At 39.8% G+C, this 19,575-nt stretch overlaps 1 protein-coding gene across 1 annotated transcript in view; it reads right to left on the bottom strand.

Annotated features, from left to right (window-relative positions):
- LOC134529895 (facilitated trehalose transporter Tret1-2 homolog) overlaps positions 1 to 19,575 on the bottom strand; it is a 31,446-nt gene that overhangs the window by 10,985 nt on the left and 886 nt on the right. Inside the window, exons 2-3 of the mRNA XM_063364453.1 lie at positions 13,099 to 13,331; positions 2,733 to 2,902 (exon numbers count right to left, since the gene is read on the bottom strand). Of these exons, the coding sequence (XP_063220523.1) occupies positions 2,733 to 2,902; positions 13,099 to 13,331 (403 nt within the window). The remainder of the gene's footprint in view (positions 1 to 2,732; positions 2,903 to 13,098; positions 13,332 to 19,575) is intronic.

Consider the following 19,575-nt stretch of genomic DNA (forward strand, 5'->3'; position numbering starts at 1 on the left):
CCACTTACACGTGGCCGGAAAAAAAACATAGAACGATGAAAATTTATTTTAACAACAGTTTGAACCTGAAAAATCAAATCAAAATGTTGACATTCGTTAGGGTCTAGTACACCAAAAATGTTGTACTTTGTTGGTAATGTTTTGCCAGAAGGACTGCGCTGTTGAAGTATACGGAGTACTCCCAACATGACTGACTCTTGGTGCTCCTGGCTAGGGCAGTCTGCTCCAAGCAGCCAGAAGGAATCTCTGCCGGCTCCACCGCCATGTTGCACTCGGAGTCGGAGTGGCGCTATGAGGTCCATTTTCCGTCGAATCACGAGTAAACCGGAGTTTAGAAAGTTTTGGTGTCTTTTTTAATTATTAATTTTTTGTCCTTGCTGTTTTTCTCGTTTTTTGATCCATTTTTGTGGTTTTTTTCTTTCCGGGTGCTCCTGAAATAAAACGACTTTAAAGTTGTTAAAATATGACGAATAATATAACAGTAGACTCCAGATTATCTTTTGTGGGTTATCCGGTTTGCGGGTTAACCATGCCGTATTTCACTTCCTTAAACCATAAACACAAAAATTATTTTTGACTTTTTATTTCCGTGCGAAAACGGCGCTTGTGCAGCATTAAATACAATGCAACAAATCAATACTGAAACAAATTAATAATGCAACAATTAATAATGTGAAGAATCAACAATTCATATTTTGCTCTTTCCTTAATAGCTATTCGCTTCATTCATTGCATAATTATTTCCGACGAAACTCGAGCAGCTGTGGAGAGTAAAGCCAGAAGCTTTTAGAGCTATTTTACCTGCACCTTCTAGGATGAGCTAGTCCCTAGTGGCAAATTATGGCAGACACGTATTTATTAAATAACAGAGTCGGGAATTACGTTAACAGGTTAAATAATCTTTATAATAATATAAAACGACAAGTTTATGCTTTTTGAGTCTTACTATAACTGAAATATTATTAACATTATTATTTTGTAACTCAGAAACGATATTAGCGCCTACTTAATGATGATATGCCCATGCTCTTTTATTTCAACAAAGTGGTATGTAAATTTTTTAATTTAATTTTAGGTTTTTTTTCTCAAAATCTTATTACACATTCATTTAAATGTACCTACTTCAAATATATTTAGACATATATTAGTACTTTGAATTAATTCTAACATTTATGGTGAATTGATTGAAATGTTAGTCAGCAAGCACACGTATCTGCCTGGGAAACCAATTAATTTGATTAAAATACTCTCTTATGGAAAAAAAAGTATTTGACTATTGCTGTTTTGATAAGCGCTCTGTCTTCCTGGAACGAATTAGGTCACTTGAGGGGCGGGTGTTACAGTGTTTGTCTAGACAGTCGGGATGAAAAAAAATTAAAAGTTTTTCTTACATTGCTCTAACCGTGTTTTCCTGTTATCCATGGACACCTTATGTCATTCATTACCCCGGATAATAGGAAGTCTATTATGTAAAGTAATGAACACTATATTTTCAAAAATAAATGAATTATTAAAAATTATAACATTTAAACAAAAACTTACGTAAATGTCACTAAGTTTTCTACAGTTATTTGAATGTCTTTACAAGGAAGTTTTTCAATTTTCTCAAATCACTTTTATGCACAATCTATCTATAACAGTATCGCAATCTTTTCTAAATTAAAAACACTGCAAAACCTTCCAAACACAATTCATGGTCACGAAGCAATGAATGAACAAGATGAAAAAAACAACATTGTCTTTGATTCAACGTATTCGAGTGAATCGCGGAATCCTCCAGTATTCTTGTTCATGAGAAATAAACAGTAAATAATCAGTAGGACCAGGTTGGTAATACTGATTACTTGCCAACCTAATGAATGAAAGTGCGTGGAGTTAATTTGGAAAGCCTTCTTAAATTATATTTAAACATTGCCGAGGTAGCGACAGGATAGTTTTCTGTGTCTGTTAATGTCATTGTGTTATATTTTAGAGAACTAAGTACGTGCCTTATAAGAATATAATAATTAATTAACGAAAAATGTTTTTTTGAATTTGTTTGTTTTTTAAAAAAAAATAATCTTTGTAAAACGAAAAAGAACGCATCAAATTAAAATTTCTTTGATTTTGTTCTCATGGACCACGGGGCCACTAGGAACTTGCCTGCATACCTACAGGGCACATTGCTGTTATTTGATTGCTATTCCTGTCGACTGATCACTTTGGGGCTCTTGCATTTAGTGATCTTACACGTAATTTCTCTACAGAAGTTTGTTGAATACCATCAGGTAGCGGTAAAGAATGTAAACACTCGCTTGACCTTTTAACACCTCAACAACATCTGGTGAGAAAATTTGCGACTCAAACCCAAATGCAAGAAGACCATTGGAATAAATGAACAAGACAACTATTAATCACTATCTAACAATGACCAGGAAATGAAATAACCAACTCGGCTTGTCACAGCTATCGCGGGGTTGCTGGGAGAAGTTGCTAACTGACCGAACACGAGTAGTTAGCTTTTGACAGTGAGGCAAAATTGCACTCGCCACATTTTTTCAATGTGCGAAATTTCCATACGAAATATTACTTTCAATTCCTGACTTCTTCTGGACGCAAAAACTGTTCTCTCCGCTTTAGTTGCTGCAAGACATCAGCTTTCGGAAAGTGGGTTTACCAACTTCTCCCGATACCCCCACGATGTCGTAGTTCATGTTCAGCTGTGGGACATGCCTGCTTCCAGAAGGGCATACCTGCTTCCAGAAGGGCGAGACACCGAGACCCCCACGCCTCGCAGTGGCATGGGCGCTTGCTTCTGCCACGCCGATGGAGGGAGTTGCTGCCACCAGCAACGGCCGGCCAGCGGGTGTCGGGTTCTCATCATCGGCTTTGCTATAGCGCTTGTGTTCTTGTGCGGCCATGCCTGCAATCAGAATAAACTGTCACTCAGTTAAACGCATCTAAAGAAGGCAGCGTGAATACTAAAAATGTAATCTTTACTTGGCCATTTTGCATGCTGGAACATAAGTGATGACCATTTGTTTCAGTTAATTTGTAATAATTTCGAAATTATTATACATAAAACAAAGTTACTGATCACTTTTTGCTGTACATCCCCCTATCTCAAATGCGTTGTCACCTTTTGTGTTGAGTTTTCTATTTAAATGAATTAAACAGAATATATTTAAATTGAACAGCCAAGGTTAGTCACAACAAATTCAGAAAACAATTTAAAATTAAAAAAAAATACAATAAAGAATTCCTTGGCTTCTCTCGATATCCCTTACGGTTATCGAGATTTAAAAATGGTTTCAATTGAAAAAGGCAAACTAGATACGATAACCTATTTGGGTAACGCTAAGAACCGCGAAAAAAAAGTTCAAATAAAAAAAAAAAAAATATGGAGTTGAGTGCACCAGAATGTTTTCCGACCAAACACACATTCGATGAAGGGTACTGGGTCTACAGATAGTGCCTTTTTATCCAATTATTTCGGTTCCATCAAAAAGGAAATACAGTGCAGGGGAGACCAGGGGATACCAGGGGAGACCAGGGGAGACCAGGGGAGACCAGGGGAGACCAGGGGAGACCAGGGGAGACCAGGGGAGACCAGGGGAGACCAGGGGAGACCAGGGGAGACCAGGGGAGACCAGGGGAGACCAGGGGAGACCAGGGGAGACCAGGGGAGACCAGGGGAGACCAGGGGAGACCAGGGGAGACCAGGGGAGACCAGGGGAGACCAGGGGAGACCAGGGGAGACCAGGGGAGACCAGGGGAGACCAGGGGAGACCAGTGGAGACCAGGGGAGACCAGGGGAGACCAGGGGAGACCAGGGAAGACCAGGGGATACCAGGGGAGACCAGGGGAGACCAGGGGAGACCAGGGGAGACCAGGGGAGACCAGGGGAGATTAGGGGAGACCATGGGAGACCATGGGAGACCAGGGGAGACCAGGGGAGACCAGGGGAGACCAGGGGAGACCAGGGGAGACCAGGGGAGACCAGGGGAGACCAGGGGAGACCAGGGGAGACCAGGGGAGACCAGGGGAGACCAGGGGAGACCAGGGGAGACCAGGGGAGACCAGGGGAGACCAGGGGAGACCAGGGGAGACCAGGGGAGACCAGGGGTGACCAGGGGTGATCAGGGGAGACCAGGGGAGATTAGGGGAGACCATGGGAGACCAGGGGAGACCAGGGGTGACCAGGGGAGACCAGGGGTGACCAGGGGAGACCAGGGGAGACCAGGGGAGACCAGGGGAGACCAGGGGAGACCAGGGGAGACCAGGGGAGACCAGGGGAGACCAGGGGAGACCAGGGGAGACCAGGGGAGACCAGGGGAGACCAGGGGTGACCAGGGGAGACCAGGGGAGACCAGGGGAGACCAGGGGAGACCAGGGGGACCAGGGGAGACCAGGGGAGACCAGGGGAGACCAGTGGAGACCAGGGGAGACCAGGGGAGACCAGGCAGATCAGGTGAGATGATACTGCGATGGCGAAACTTCCCGTTTTGAAGGAAAATTTCCCGTTTATAGTCCTCAAAAATTTCATTGACTTGAACATTCCCCATGAGCAAGCCGCCCTAAGCCGCCAAGGTCATAACTTCAACCATTAGTATGTCAAGGCCGCCATATAGAAATTATGACGTCAACGTTGCACCTTTCGTTACGGCCGCCATATCGAAATTCCGTAATTATTATCTGGTTTTAATGGGGAAATATTAAAAATTAATAAAAAATTAATTAATAAAAATTTAATAATGAACATTCCGTCATTTTTAAAACCGTCCGTCATCTTGGAAATCAGTAATTATCATCCAAAAAATTAAAAAATAATAAATTAATAAAAAACATTATTTTTAAAATTTTAATTAAAACGCACCTACATCATGGAATCTTCGGTTCAAAACCGGCGAGGGCAAAAATAAAATAGATGACGAATCATTCATCCATGGAGGCAACCGGCAGACTGACCTCCCACCACTAATGCCAAGGCAGATGTATTATGCCAGCCAGGATGACGTCACGTCCGCCATATTGTTTTCGTCTGCTGGAGACTACCATCCTGGATTATGATATAACAGCCACCATCTTGTTTTTGTCTGCTAGAGTCCATCATCTTGGATTATAACATTATTTCCGCCATACTGTTTTCGTCTGCTGGAGGTCACCATCTTGGATCAGACATATTGTTTTCGTCTGCTAGAGGGCAGTAATTATTTATTGCCAGTGCAGTAATTATTTTTTGCCAGGATGCCTGCCATCTTGAAATCTGTTCGCCATCTTCAAAGTCTGTATTTATAAAGCTGAAAATTCGCACACAGTTCCAAAATTCATCAAAAAATCATCAATTTTTTTTTAGTGAGTCGTTAGATTACAGTGCCTGATTCGATTCTTGCTCGATTCAAAAAAGGGGAATTTTAGATTAAAAAATTCAATAAAATATGATGACAAATCCTAAAAGAGGCTTAAATTCCTCATGTACCAACCTAAAATAAGCCGATAATGACATTTTGGCTGCCAGCTTGAAAGTTCGTAATAATTAACCTAGAAATTCGGGAAAAGTTCCATAAATTAAAAAATTACACATTAAAATAATGATTGACTCAATCAACATGTACAAAGTCAGGCATATGGACCTCTCGTCTCCAAACTTCAAGGCCAGTCATGTCCTGAGTACAGACTTATCGATGCTCATTCTAAAAAGAAAGCACATTTGTCAAAAAGATAGCTCATTCGTAAAAAGGAAGCACATTAAAAAAAGAAGCGCAATTAACGAAATGGACACACATTTGTACAAAAATTCAACTTGGTTGGATTCGATCTCATCGCAGGGATACGACCTCATCAAAGGGATATGGTAGGATACGATCGGCGGATACGACTGGTAGGATACGACTGGTAGGATACGATAGGATACTACAAGAACTCAGTCTTAGAAATCAGATTACAAGAAATAAAACAATAAATATTGAAATATAAATAATTGATTTATTTTGCAATATTATACTCAGGCAAGTAAAACAAGTGATTATTGTATGTAGCCAGCCTCCCTCAGTTCTTTAAGTTTGGAGGCTATTTCATCAATGTGCGATTAGTTTCCTCCACGAACCGATGTTACCAACAGTCTTAGACGATCGATCAATATGTTAGGTCCTTCCCATGCCTTATAATCAATCCTCTTTGCTGCTGCTTCCATCTTCCATGCACGTTTATTATTTTTAAGATCTCTGAAGTCTTCCATTTTAACACCAGCCTCAAAGTCACCATCATCATCATCCCAGTGACCATCACAAACTTGGTAAGAATAATTTAGTTTCACGTATCATGTCCATCATTTTGGCCTCAGTGCATCATAACAATCATCTGTCTTGGGAGCTTCAAATTCTTCTATATTGTTCTCATTTTCTGAAAAGATGTTGTTACTGTGATGGTTTCCAGTAATATTATTTAATTATTTTGCCCGAGTAACAGAAAATCAATCAGAGAATACATTAGGAAGATCAAATCCTTCATGACTCATCTAAGGATACTTGTCATAATTTTCTTCCTGTAGTACGATAGAATGTTTCCGTTTCTTCGATGCTGGAATCTCATTACATTTCATTGCAGGCGATGCAGATGCCCAAATGTGATTATTTATGCAAACTCCACACAAAATTGGTCCAAACACTGACTGTTCTCAGTAGACTAAAAAAGAGTACCTTACAGGTTTTGATGTGTTATTTAAATTTATCACTTCGTCCAAACTGAAAGCCACAATTGTCGCAACGTAACATTTTCCACAAAGGACTATTTGTAAAATTTCTTTCCTCATGACGTGTAGCATTGTTGGTTTTAATGAACGAAACTCCACAGTAGCGACGTATTTATGCCGACGATGACACTACTGATTTTGGAACCACGCTGACCGTTCTTGATGCGTCATCCAAATCGTCTTATATAGTTCAAACAGTAAATGATCCAACCAGGTTCGAAAACACGTTCGAAAAAATTTCGTCAATATTATCGCTCTTATATTTATGTATTTAAATATTTTGTGAGCGGGAGTTAATTTATCTCATACAAGAAACTTGTTGCAAGTAGTTCCTATTCCTGACAACAGATTGTGCCACTTGTCGTGTTGAGATAAATATTATTTATTTTACTGTGTGGAATGCGGGATGCTCTCTCGCGATCGCAAGAGAAGGAAGGCTTCGCTAGACATCAAGAAGAAGGAAGTTCGTCTCGCATGTTAGTGTTTCTCAGCTTCTTAAAGCATGGTATTCGACTGATTAGTTAATATTGTTTCTTTGAATTACATTGGATTAAAATATTTTAAGTGCTAATTTAGTAACAAGAATTCAGCAATTTATACGTAACTCTGTATAAAATTGCATGTCTCATTAAGTTGAAAAATTCTTCATGCAGAGATTGATTTCTCAGAAATAACCAAAAGCATTCGGAGAACATCAGCAGAAGTCTCGCCATGAACGGCCAAAAGAACATGGAGAAACAAACATAACATTGGCAGGAATTATCAGGAGCACATGGAGAAAGCACACAAAATAATGAGATGAATAATCAAGTGCACATTTTATATTATATTTTATAAATATAATATTATGTATTATATGTTTATAAATATACCGACTTTAAATGAAACTCCCAGTTACTCCAATGTTAATGATGGGCTGAACTACTACTAGCGCTGTTAGTTCGCAGGCCGCCGCGAGCTTCTCTGAGCGGACGGAGAATGAAGTAAAGTTGCCAGCCCTGTCAATGTGACCGTGGCCCAAGTGTTCGCCATTTTAAATATTAGTTGTGTCGCAAATGGACGTTAATTACGTTTACACTGGGCACCACTCTGATTGGCTAATTTTGAATATACATCCAACATATTTTAGAACCCGTCCTACATGCAAAATATTAGACGGAAACTCAAATCAACAAACTTTCCAAACAAACATGGCTACGATATGGACGTATTCAGGGACGTCATAACCCTCCAACACCATTTAACCAAACGATTGTGTTGGAAGCGAAATTTTGACAGTGAGGCAGGACCTTAAGGCCCGGTCACTCTGTCAAATATTTGTCTCTAATATATTGTTACGATTTACTGCGGGTTCGTAAAGGATAGCCCAAGTAAATATTTTATTTCACACACAGTTTTATTGATGGCCACTACTTATGTCACTTACAATTAGCAAAGATGGCAAATAATTAACTACACTTAAAGAAATGTATATTCCCCAGTCACTCGTTTTCACACACCGCACACCTCACTGGGCCGCACCTCTGGCGCAACTCTTGCCGCAGCACCCCTCGTGGTCCTCCGTCGCAGGACTCCGTCGCCGCACTCCGCCGCCGCCGTCGCACTTCCCCTTCGCCAAGCTCCCACTCGACGCCTCGCTCGGAACTTCACTCGGGACTCCGCCGCACCGCGGCACTATCGCCCAGAAACTTCGCCGCGGGAAAACTCCCGACTCCACTCACTCCCTCCCTGCCCTGGAACCTTCGTCCAAGGACTTCGCCACTCTGCCGCACCCGCGGCACTATCACCCCGGAAGCTCCGCCGCGGGAAGGCTCCCGCCTCAACTCTCTCTCTGAACTCCGACTCCCTGCCCTGTCGTCCTCGGGCATATATATAGGCCCCGGCGCAATTCCAGAACTCACGAGAGCGGCCGGGGCCAGTCGCGTCATTTCGAGCTGTCCCGACGGCAGAAATCTCTCGAAAACACGTGTAGGTGGCTCGCGTAACTTCCAGCTGTCCGGTGTCAGTTACGTGTCATGGCAGGGCGCCGCGCGGGGAGTGGTGGGAAGGAGGGGGGAAAGCGTCAATCCTTGTTATCTTCCAGGCGCGCGCGGCGCATATCAAATTGCGGCAGTCGCCAGCCAGCTCTGCACCTGCACGCGTCCCGGCCAATGTCACGTTCGTAACAATATTTAAGAATAGAGTAGGAGAGGTAGAACTGGACGGAATAAGGCTTCCAATTTTCTCCATCAAGTATATGTGGACAGATTACCTCAAATACATTTGTAATAATGTTACGCTATCAAAGTTTATTCAATTGTAATAGAAATTTAGAAATTAAATTAAGCATTACAATGCTGGATGTAATTTTTTTAACTTCTACGCTTTTAGTGTATTTTAATTTTTTTTTTTGAAAATGTATAAATTTAATTCATAATAATATTCGTTTGATAATGAAATAAATGTTCAAAGATATTTAAAGTTATATAAACTTAATTTCCTTCCTACGTTTTTTTTTTTCGCACACGACATTGGTATCAACATTATTTTTGTTATTTCACTTTTACAGCCTCTTTATTCACACATTGTTCTTCGGAATTTTAAGTAAGGATTTGTTGTGACGGAAATGGATGTCATTTTCGTTTTCGTTACACACGATTTTGATTGGCCGATCCCATCAAACATCCAAGGTATTTTAGGACTCGTCCTTTATGCAAAATATTTGACGGAAACTCGAGTAATCCAACTTGTCAAACAAGCATAACTGTTCAGCTTGATGGCGGAGTGTGATAGCACGCGCGACGCCTGGGCTTGGCTGAGCTGAGCAGTCTGCATGACCGCGACTCCTTTCGTGTGCCCTAACAACACTAGCCGAGAGGAAACATTCAGTGAAATATTAATGCGCACTGTTTTATCTCGTAAGTCTACTTTTTTCTTTCCCCTAAGTTCCACAGAATGTTTTTCTTATGTAAGACTCGATCTCACACGCCTGTTTGATTTTATTTTGGTTTTATCGTCATTACTTTTCATAGGGCTGTTTCCAAAATTTTAACTTGATACCTTCCTTGCATTTTGCTCTGCTACAAATATATTTTTTTAAACCAATATTAACTAAGTGTAATATCATGTATTCGCAATATTATCAGACGCACGACTTTTTACACCTATGATATTACTCTAAGTGAATATCTGTTGAATTTGTATAGAATAATTTTTTTTTACAAATATTCCTAAAATAAAATTAACGAAGAAACAATGAAAAAAATTCAGAACCGAAAGACACTATAATAGTATAATAGTTTTCATGCCATTACAATTTTATTGTTTGATACCGAATATTTTCCTTCGTTAAGGCTTAGATAACACAATTAGAGATTTTAAAAGCCCACATAACATTGTGACCATTGTCAATATTACTATAGCTGTAGTCATTTTCAAAAAAATCCATTTTTTATTAAATGTATATTGTGTCACAGGAGAAACTATTTGTAGCATGACATTCAATTATACACTATTATTAACGGAGCCTAATTAAAAAAAAACTAAAAGACAGAAACTGTTATGGCCTTAAAACTTTGGAAAACAAAATGTTGTATTTATATTACTATAATTCCCCCTTTATGTTCTAAATACATAGCATGACGGAGTAATATTAACATGGAACAGAAAATCCTATTTTAAGAAACCTGCAATATAATTTTTACAATTAAGGAAACTAGGAAGTATTTTTTTCCTCACCTTGTAAATTTTCCATTCAAGGAGGAAAAATGTTTGCTAGGCCAAAGATAGGTGTTACTAAACAGTAGATGAATATAACGCTCCAATTGGCCACCCAGGAAAATGCACGAGGAAGAGTTGGGATTTTGTAAAGATATGTTAACGGTTATGCATTTTTTATGCATTTGTGTGTTAAGTTTCATTAATAACTGGTCTATCGAGCCAATCAGTTCAATAAAGTTTTTGTGCAAATTTTTGAGTAAATTACGGTGATATGTAGGTAATTAAAATTGTTGCTTCGAAAATTATTTAAGTTGCATTCCCGGCGCTATACTTGGAGTATGAATTCGATCAACATACTTAGGGCCGGTTTTATGACCCCCGGCTAAACATCCGGCTAAAATTTAACCGCAGGCTAGCTCTTATTTCGGTTTTATGACTACCTGTAAACGTCTACCTTCCAGTTAAAGTCCCGGCTAACCTAGCGGGTGGATGAACCGGCCGCTAGCTGCTTAACCGGAGGCTAAGCGACAGAAAATAAAATGGTGATGTATCAGGCGAGGTCAGTTGTTGATAGTGATGATGACTATTTGAGGAATTCTATTGAATATTTGCAGGATGCGATGGAATAATTTATTACTAAATGTAAAATGCTTCGCCGTATTCGTCAAAGTTTTATTAAAAATTACATGACATGAAAGTGTAGTCACGCTTTTCGATTCTCGTCGAGTCGTATATTATTATTTGACTTAAATTGATCACGAAGTACATAAAAGTATGCAATGTATATAAACTTAAATGTTCATGCTTAAGAATATGTGTAAATTAGTGCATTTTAAAATTGCAAAACGAGTGTTATTATTACCTATAAAATGCGTGTTTTCGTGGAAGTTGTATTTGTGTATTTTTATTCGTAATACAGTGGACATATGCCGGGAATGAAATGCACTTCATACTTCAGACGTGGTTCTAATTCAATGAATACAATTGAATGTGAAAATAAATGTACCCAGTTATCCCTTCCCTATCTTACAAACCTTTAGGTACTTATTATTTACCTGCCACGCAAGTGCAAAACGAAAACAGCACTGGAATTATTCTGTTTCCCGTATCCAAGTTTATCCCTTGATCCTATCGGCATGACCCTTTATTTGTTGGTCTTGTTTTACATTATACTTGCTGTTATAATTTAGAATGTTGAAAAATCCTGTACATAACACAAAATACCTAACATATCTCGATACAAACAAATTATGTCAGGTCTTGAAAAAATGTATTTCTTTCGTATACATTTTACAATCATAATTATTTCACCAGTGAATATGTCGAGGATCTCTCGACCTACTAAATTAAAACAGCAAGCATCCTATACCACAACTAATTCCATCAGGATCGGATTAATTTGGATACGTGATACGAAACTATTAGTACAAAAATGAAACCTACACCAGTGAAATGAAAATCGACAAGTATTTTCCCGAAACAGGATCTATATATTATTTTTTGATCATGAAATAAATTTATGAAAGAAATAAGTGTTCTCTAGCAAAAATGTCTTATCCCTATTTATTTGTTTGTATAGAATTACTTCGTTAGTTTTGCCTTAAAATATAACCTAACAAAATCATGAGTTTAAATACAAGAGTAAAGATGAAAACACACGGTTTTGAATCTTAAATTGTAATTTTATGGTTTAATTCAAAGCAAGTTTAACGTCGAAGTAGTTTTTGTTTAATTTAATTATATATCTGTTACAAGATAAAGTTCGCGGCATATTGCTTTTCTGCAACTGTAAACATTCGATTCACAATACAAACAAACAGCTGACTAACATTCTACCAGAAAAAAAACTGTCTTGCAACAAAAGTTACCAAATTCTGGTTTATTTCATTACCAACACACCCATTATTACACCACACGCTTCGTCAGGTTCCGGTTAGCCAACCGCAGGCTAAGTATGGGTCATAATACACCCCTCGTTCGTTAACCGGAGGCTAGCCTAACCTGAAGGCTAGCTAACCAGAGGATTTAGCCGTGGGTCATAAAACCGGCCCTTAGACTGCAATTTCACCATGAAATAACAAGTTGAAAATATCTAACGATCTATGGTCTAAGGTGAATCCTAAGGCTGGTATAAAACTTTGAAGTTGAGCTGAACAACCAGTACCTACACGTCGAAGAACAGCCAGCCCCTATACTTATTAGCGAAACCCTGAGAGCACGTGACTTAGTGAATACAAATGTTCGTACCTGCAACCATGTTTCACGATAATGTCAGGTTTCTAAACTACCAAGGAATGCAAGTACGCAAAAAGTCCAATAACGACGTTTTCAAATAACCGTTTACAAACAACGCAAGAAAAACTCAATGCATGCATCGGCCAACTTTTAAATTCTTGCGTTTCGGCTTGCGTTTCCGCCTTCCATATTCGAAGTGTTTCGAATATTTTAAAAACTTAGAAGTTATATGAATATATATTAAATGCATCACCTTTTTACGGATGTAACACTTTTCAATGAAATTATAAACATGAATTTCCATAGGAAGCCGAGGAAGAAATTTTGTTTTCTCGTGTTTTAAAAATGTCAGGTTGTAGGTTTGGCGACGTCTTACCTCTTGCGTGATTTCTAAGAGACCGTGGATGTCTTGCGACGGTTGCATGCTCGCTCACCTGCAGACGTGGACTCAGCAGCGAGCGAGTGTGCCGGCAGTTTAGGCTTGGGGCGACACCACACCGCACAGCACTGATAGTGGCGGAACACACGCGCTATCTGGCCGCGCAGGACGGCGCCCGGGTTAGAAAGTTGAGCATCCTCGACATACGCTGGTGTTTTGTTTTTCCTCGCTTTCACGGCGGCGCGGGCGTGCGTCGGGCGAAGACGGAAGCGAGGCGAATGCAGCCAGCTGTTGGCTCAAGGCGCATATATCAGCGGCGGCCTTGAGGGAAACCCGTTTGCACCGTTCCTTGCGAGCATGTGGCAGGCCTAGTGTATGGTTAAAACATTTTTATACGTAATCAGCCGGTAATGTTTATTGAAAGAGTTGACACACTTTCCTACGAGATTTAATTACTTTGTTATATTATTAATTAATCATAACTTTACCAATAATTTTGATTTTTAATTGTCATTTATTATTATTTTAGTCCGTTACATATTACTAGACCGTGTTGAATGGAATGTTTAAACGACTGTATTTTTTAGAAGTGACTGTGTGTACCACCGTCGGCGTGGCGAAGCACGCGATGTTCGTGTTACAATGTGGCGATGTGGCGATGACGTCACAGCATGCTGGTGTTTGATTCGAACAGTGAACCATCACGTGTTAACAGACTCCAGCAGAGCGGCAGCTGCAGCTACTGTCGTGGCAGCAGTCTGAGAGCCCACTCAAGAACTGGGGTAAAATGATATCAGGAGATGTTTTGCGTGTTCGGGGTCTAGAGGCTAAGAAATGGCTAAGGGCGACACCGGCTGGCGTATCACATGCCTTGTCGCCCTTACGCGCTAGGCACAGATTTGGCGCGCGGTTGCTCGTTTGCCTCTATGCTTGAAGCGGGGAGTTGCAAGTCTGTCTGCAACTTTACAGTTATGCTGGAATTCTCATAGCTAAATCATCGATTACCCGATCTGTCCAGGGACCGGCGCCCACGATTTACAGTCAAGAGGTCATGGTTTCTTTTGTGAGCCATCACGGTCTTGACCTTCACGTATATATCAGGATTTTTAATCATCAAACCTTTACAAAAATTAAATTAAACCCAAAACTTGTTTCTCCAAAAATTATGATTTAGAGACTGAACTCGAACACAGACAAGTTTCTTAGATGACATTCGTAAACAGAGGCCGCTCAGAAATCTCGATTAGTTTTTGAAGTTGGTATTGCTGTGTGAGCTTGTACCGGGAGGAATGACTCGAAGGTCGACCTGAATGCTTTCACCTTTGTGACCAGTGAGAACTGACCTTTTGCTCCTGAGGCGTTTGCCACGCCTCCTTTTAATTTGGTTATTAATTATATCATATGTTATGATAGATTGTTTGGCACTTGGTTCATTTTCGTCCTGAAGATTGATTAAAACATAAGCATTACGGACATTCACGGCGCTGCGCTTGTGTGTGTTTCCGCGAGCCAACACCGCGCGGCGCGCGAAGCCTTATGACGTCATGGTGACGCGTTAACCTGCGACGGTCTGCGGCTGGCGAGCTGAGAGACGGTGCTGGCGGCTGGTGGAGTCGACTTCGGCTCGTTGGGTGCAGGCGTGTTGCGCCGCTGCTAAAATGGAAAGGCTGTTCCATTCACCTACGCATCGACCAGTGCCCAGCCCGGGTTATCGTCCACCATGCTGCGCAACTACAAGTAAGCCTCGACGCAACCGCTATTAACAACCGGGCACCGGGTTGGTTTTTTAAGGAAAAGCTATGAGCAGAGAGACTTGACTGATCATAAACTCAAATTCATTATCTTGCTAGTTTCTTGAATCGTAATGTGGCGAAATAAACTCTACTTCTCCTTTTTACGCTACGTGAGAATTTACGTAAACTGCAAGCCAGACTTATCACGTTGGTGTGGTGCGGGATGTGAGACTCGCATAATTACGTCGAAACGAGAGTCCGGTTAGACCAGAATATTCGGAATTGTGCCTAAACAACCTTTATAGACAATTACGTCATCCAGGAGTGTAATCAACGGACCTGTTAGGGAAAAACTTATCCTTTCTAAATGTTTGTAAAATTACCCGTAATATAGTGTTTATAATATGTGATTACATTAGATGTCCTTTTCTTTAATGCGAGATCTAGATCTTCTGTAGATTTGTGTACATGGTTCTGTATTTTAATGTACCAAGCCGATGCCAAGCAGGAATATTAAATAGTAAACAGGCAGTGATGTTTTCAATTATTATCCAGGTCATTCTTTTTTGCCTAGGGACCGTACTTCTCACTGCATTTAGTTGGTACACCCTTCTGCGGCTCCCGACTTTAAACTCGAGCGCCTTAAGTAAGGCCTCAAAACTGCGCAACTCTGCTAGTCAGAGTCGCAGACGCGGTAGTTTTCGGTGTTTAAGATACTTATTGATTTTTTATATCACCAGTATGGCATTGGCTTGGATATATAAATTACATAAAGAGGAGATAATGACTAATTTAAAAGCTGCGTCAGTCGAGCACAGTGCGGACGAAAGCATAGATGTTTTAAGACAAAAGTTTGTGGCGCATTTGAAAGGAGAAAGAGTTTCGTGGCAAACGGAACAGGCAGAAGCGAGTGGGTGTGGCTCGCTTAGTACAAATTTTCTAAAAAATAAGTTTGCTTTGCGATCACTAGAAAACGTTCCGAAACTGCAGTCAGCAAATGTAGAGGATATATTAGAGTTTTGCATGGCCGTAGACAAGCTAGCTAACGCAAATTATTTTTCCAAGGAGAGCGATTTAATTTTAGCTGTTGCTTCGCGTTGCACAGGCTTAGCTTACGATATAGTCATTGCGGGTTATAAGAGTCATATGTCATGGGTTGATTGTAAGGAGGCGTTGTGGAATAAGCTTTGTCCTCGGCGGGTTCGTGAGCAATTAATTATGAGTAAAGTTTATAGATTTCAGGAGCTAAATGAAACCGTCTTGCATTTTGTGCAGGAGATTTTGGATTATGCGAAGGCACTAGGAGTGAGTAAGACTGAGGAGGAATGGGTTAGTCTTGTTCTCGAAAATGTTTGTCCACAGGTGCGTCATGAGTCGTGTTACGTGAACAAGTCACATAAGTTGTCAGATTTATTAGAGTGGGCAGTGGCGGTGGAAAACGTTTGTTTTACCAGTTTCCAGTTCAAAAAGCAATTAATGCAAGGCGCGGTGGGCAAAAGTAGTGAAAGTTCGCGAGGGCCAAATAAAGTTAAGAAGGGAGGTACGTGTTTTAGGTGTGGGCGTTTAGGGCATTTCGCTCGTGACTGTCGGGTTTGACTTGAGGTCTAAAAGTTTTTTTTATCGTCGTATTGGTTAGTTTTTTTTGGGGTTTTAAATTTTTTGTTTTCTTTTTGGGTGGCTGCTCGACTTAAGTATAGGGCTAATGCTGCTGAGTAGGTTTCTTATTGCGCCTTACGTGTCTCAGAGGTGGATTACGGTTACTACCCCCTAGTAAGGAATTATGTTGCTGTTTGTTAACGAGTAAACGGGAAAGTGGCACAAAGCATTGTTTGGTCTTAATCATTGTTTTTTTTTGTCTCTCTCATGTGTTTTTCTTCGCGTGTTTTTTCTCACTGTGTGCTTTTTTCTTCTTGCTTTTCCTTGAGGTCGTTTGTTTGAATGGCGTGTTTTGAGTGCTTCCCCGTTTTCTCGCCTTATAGTGGCTCGAAGCTACCTAAATTTCTTTGGTTTTTGGTGTTAATTTAGAATTTTTTTTAAGGGGGGGATATTGAGGCGTTTGCCACGCCTCCTTTTAATTTGGTTATTAATTATATCATATGTTATGATAGATTGTTTGGCACTTGGTTCATTTTCGTCCTGAAGATTGATTAAAACATAAGCATTACGGACATTCACGGCGCTGCGCTTGTGTGTGTTTCCGCGAGCCAACACCGCGCGGCGCGCGAAGCCTTATGACGTCATGGTGACGCGTTAACCTGCGACGGTCTGCGGCTGGCGAGCTGAGAGACGGTGCTGGCGGCTGGTGGAGTCGACTTCGGCTCGTTGGGTGCAGGCGTGTTGCGCCGCTGCTAAAATGGAAAGGCTGTTCCATTCACCTACGCATCGACCAGTGCCCAGCCCGGGTTATCGTCCACCATGCTGCGCAACTACAAGTAAGCCTCGACGCAACCGCTATTAACAACCGGGCACCGGGTTGGTTTTTTAAGGAAAAGCTATGAGCAGAGAGACTTGACTGATCATAAACTCAAATTCATTATCTTGCTAGTTTCTTGAATCGTAATGTGGCGAAATAAACTCTACTTCTCCTTTTTACGCTACGTGAGAATTTACGTAAACTGCAAGCCAGACTTATCACGTTGGTGTGGTGCGGGATGTGAGACTCGCATAATTACGTCGAAACGAGAGTCCGGTTAGACCAGAATATTCGGAATTGTGCCTAAACAACCTTTATAGACAATTACGTCATCCAGGAGTGTAATCAACGGACCTGTTAGGGAAAAACTTATCCTTTCTAAATGTTTGTAAAATTACCCGTAATATAGTGTTTATAATATGTGATTACATTAGATGTCCTTTTCTTTAATGCGAGATCTAGATCTTCTGTAGATTTGTGTACATGGTTCTGTATTTTAATGTACCAAGCCGATGCCAAGCAGGAATATTAAATAGTAAACAGGCAGTGATGTTTTCAATTATTATCCAGGTCATTCTTTTTTGCCTAGGGACCGTACTTCTCACTGCATTTAGTTGGTACACCCTTCTGCGGCTCCCGACTTTAAACTCGAGCGCCTTAAGTAAGGCCTCACTCCGTCGTCGTAAGTTTCGATCTCATGGTCAATCTGTGACGAAGATGTTTTCAACGCGCATTGTAATTGAAACAGAACACATCAAGCTCGTTTTTCAGATTTAATTCTTAACATTTCATTTTTCCTATACAATTCTGACAACGTTAAAAACAGTTTTTTTCTTTTTTTTTTTCTTAAGGCTCGGTATCAAACGTTGAGTGTATTATTATAATAATTTGTATTGTTATTTATATTAATTAATTTTTCTGAATATTTAATCCAGTAGCTTTCTTGCATTTGCTGTTGGGTCACAAACTATTTCCCCAGACACACTTACACTAACCGTTATTCTTGAGCTGCAAAAGATCACGTAAATGATCATAATTAGTTATGAACACTTACGTTACATTTTCATATATTAAAATAATTATTAGTAACTGCTTTTGTGAAAATTTGAGGAAAAATATAAAATTCTAGAACACCATCTTGACAAATTTACAGGAAAAAAAACTTAAAATAATAGCGACGACAAGAAAATGAAATAACCAACATGGTGTGTCGGAGCAAGTTTCAAATAGTTAAAAAAAAATCTGAAAAACAAACAAAAAACCCCACAACTCTAGTGACTCTCTTTTTCCCCTTTTATAAAAAAAACTAGAAACTTGTATTTTTTTTGCAAAACCTCAAAAGTTTTTATGGTGCGGAATTGGTCAAATTGTAATAATTTATTCGATTAGTTACTCTCTAATTTGAAAATAATTTTATTTACAAAGATAAATTTTACATTTTGATTGTAAAATATTTACGTATTTTCATCAATTCAGCCAAGAAAGCTACGTAAGTACGCAAGCGCGTACGCAGGCTATTAGGAGGTTGAGAACACATCTTAGCGCCACCGAAGTTTGTTTTTGTGCAGCTGTTTCCTCAGCTGGTAACCAACGAGCAATTAAAACATCTTATCACTGAATCACTGAGACCTTCGAACTTCTGCATTTAGGTCACAGACGAGATGGTAAATATGAGCACAGAGAACTCCCGCATTTCAGTAAGCTTTATATACCCAACACATCAACTTAAAAACTTTTTTTGTTCTGACAAAAAAGTTATTGCCTTCTATGAAATTCGATTTGATTTTCGTCACCATATCTACAAATAATTTAGAGAGGGGAAGCGACTGCAGCAGTAAGTGATGCCAATATTAAAAAATGAAAATAAAATATGAAGCATTGTAAAAAATCTAATAGAGTTTCTGGAAGTTGATTTAAAGATTCAAAACTATTTCTATCTTTAACATTTAATTCATTTTTGTCTTATTATCATATAGTATAAGTTTTGATTTGATTCATTTTTAGACTTTTTACAATTCAAGAACAAGTTAACGTTTACATTTCTAACGCAACGCCTAATGCTCATTGGATTATGATACTGAAAATGTTTCATTTGTGACTACATTTCATGCACTAAAAAATTTCTTGGACACATTTTCCAACCAAAATGACGTTTCCGTCGGTTCGTTTATGGCAAGTCTGACAAGCGTGGCACGTATCTTCACCTGGCCGCTGATATCAACTAAACAACTCCCTGCTCGATACACGTGCTAAATCAAACATAGAATAACAATATTTTTTCTTGCAAACGCAAATATTTAAAACTAAATATTGCAATGTTAATGCTTAGTTAGGTTGACAACAATTTGTCACAGAGAAACTGAAAAAAAAATAATAGTATTTAATT

Source organism: Bacillus rossius, chromosome 2, assembly GCF_032445375.1.
Source record: "Bacillus rossius redtenbacheri isolate Brsri chromosome 2, Brsri_v3, whole genome shotgun sequence".
Lineage (NCBI taxonomy): Eukaryota > Metazoa > Arthropoda > Insecta > Phasmatodea > Bacillidae > Bacillus > Bacillus rossius.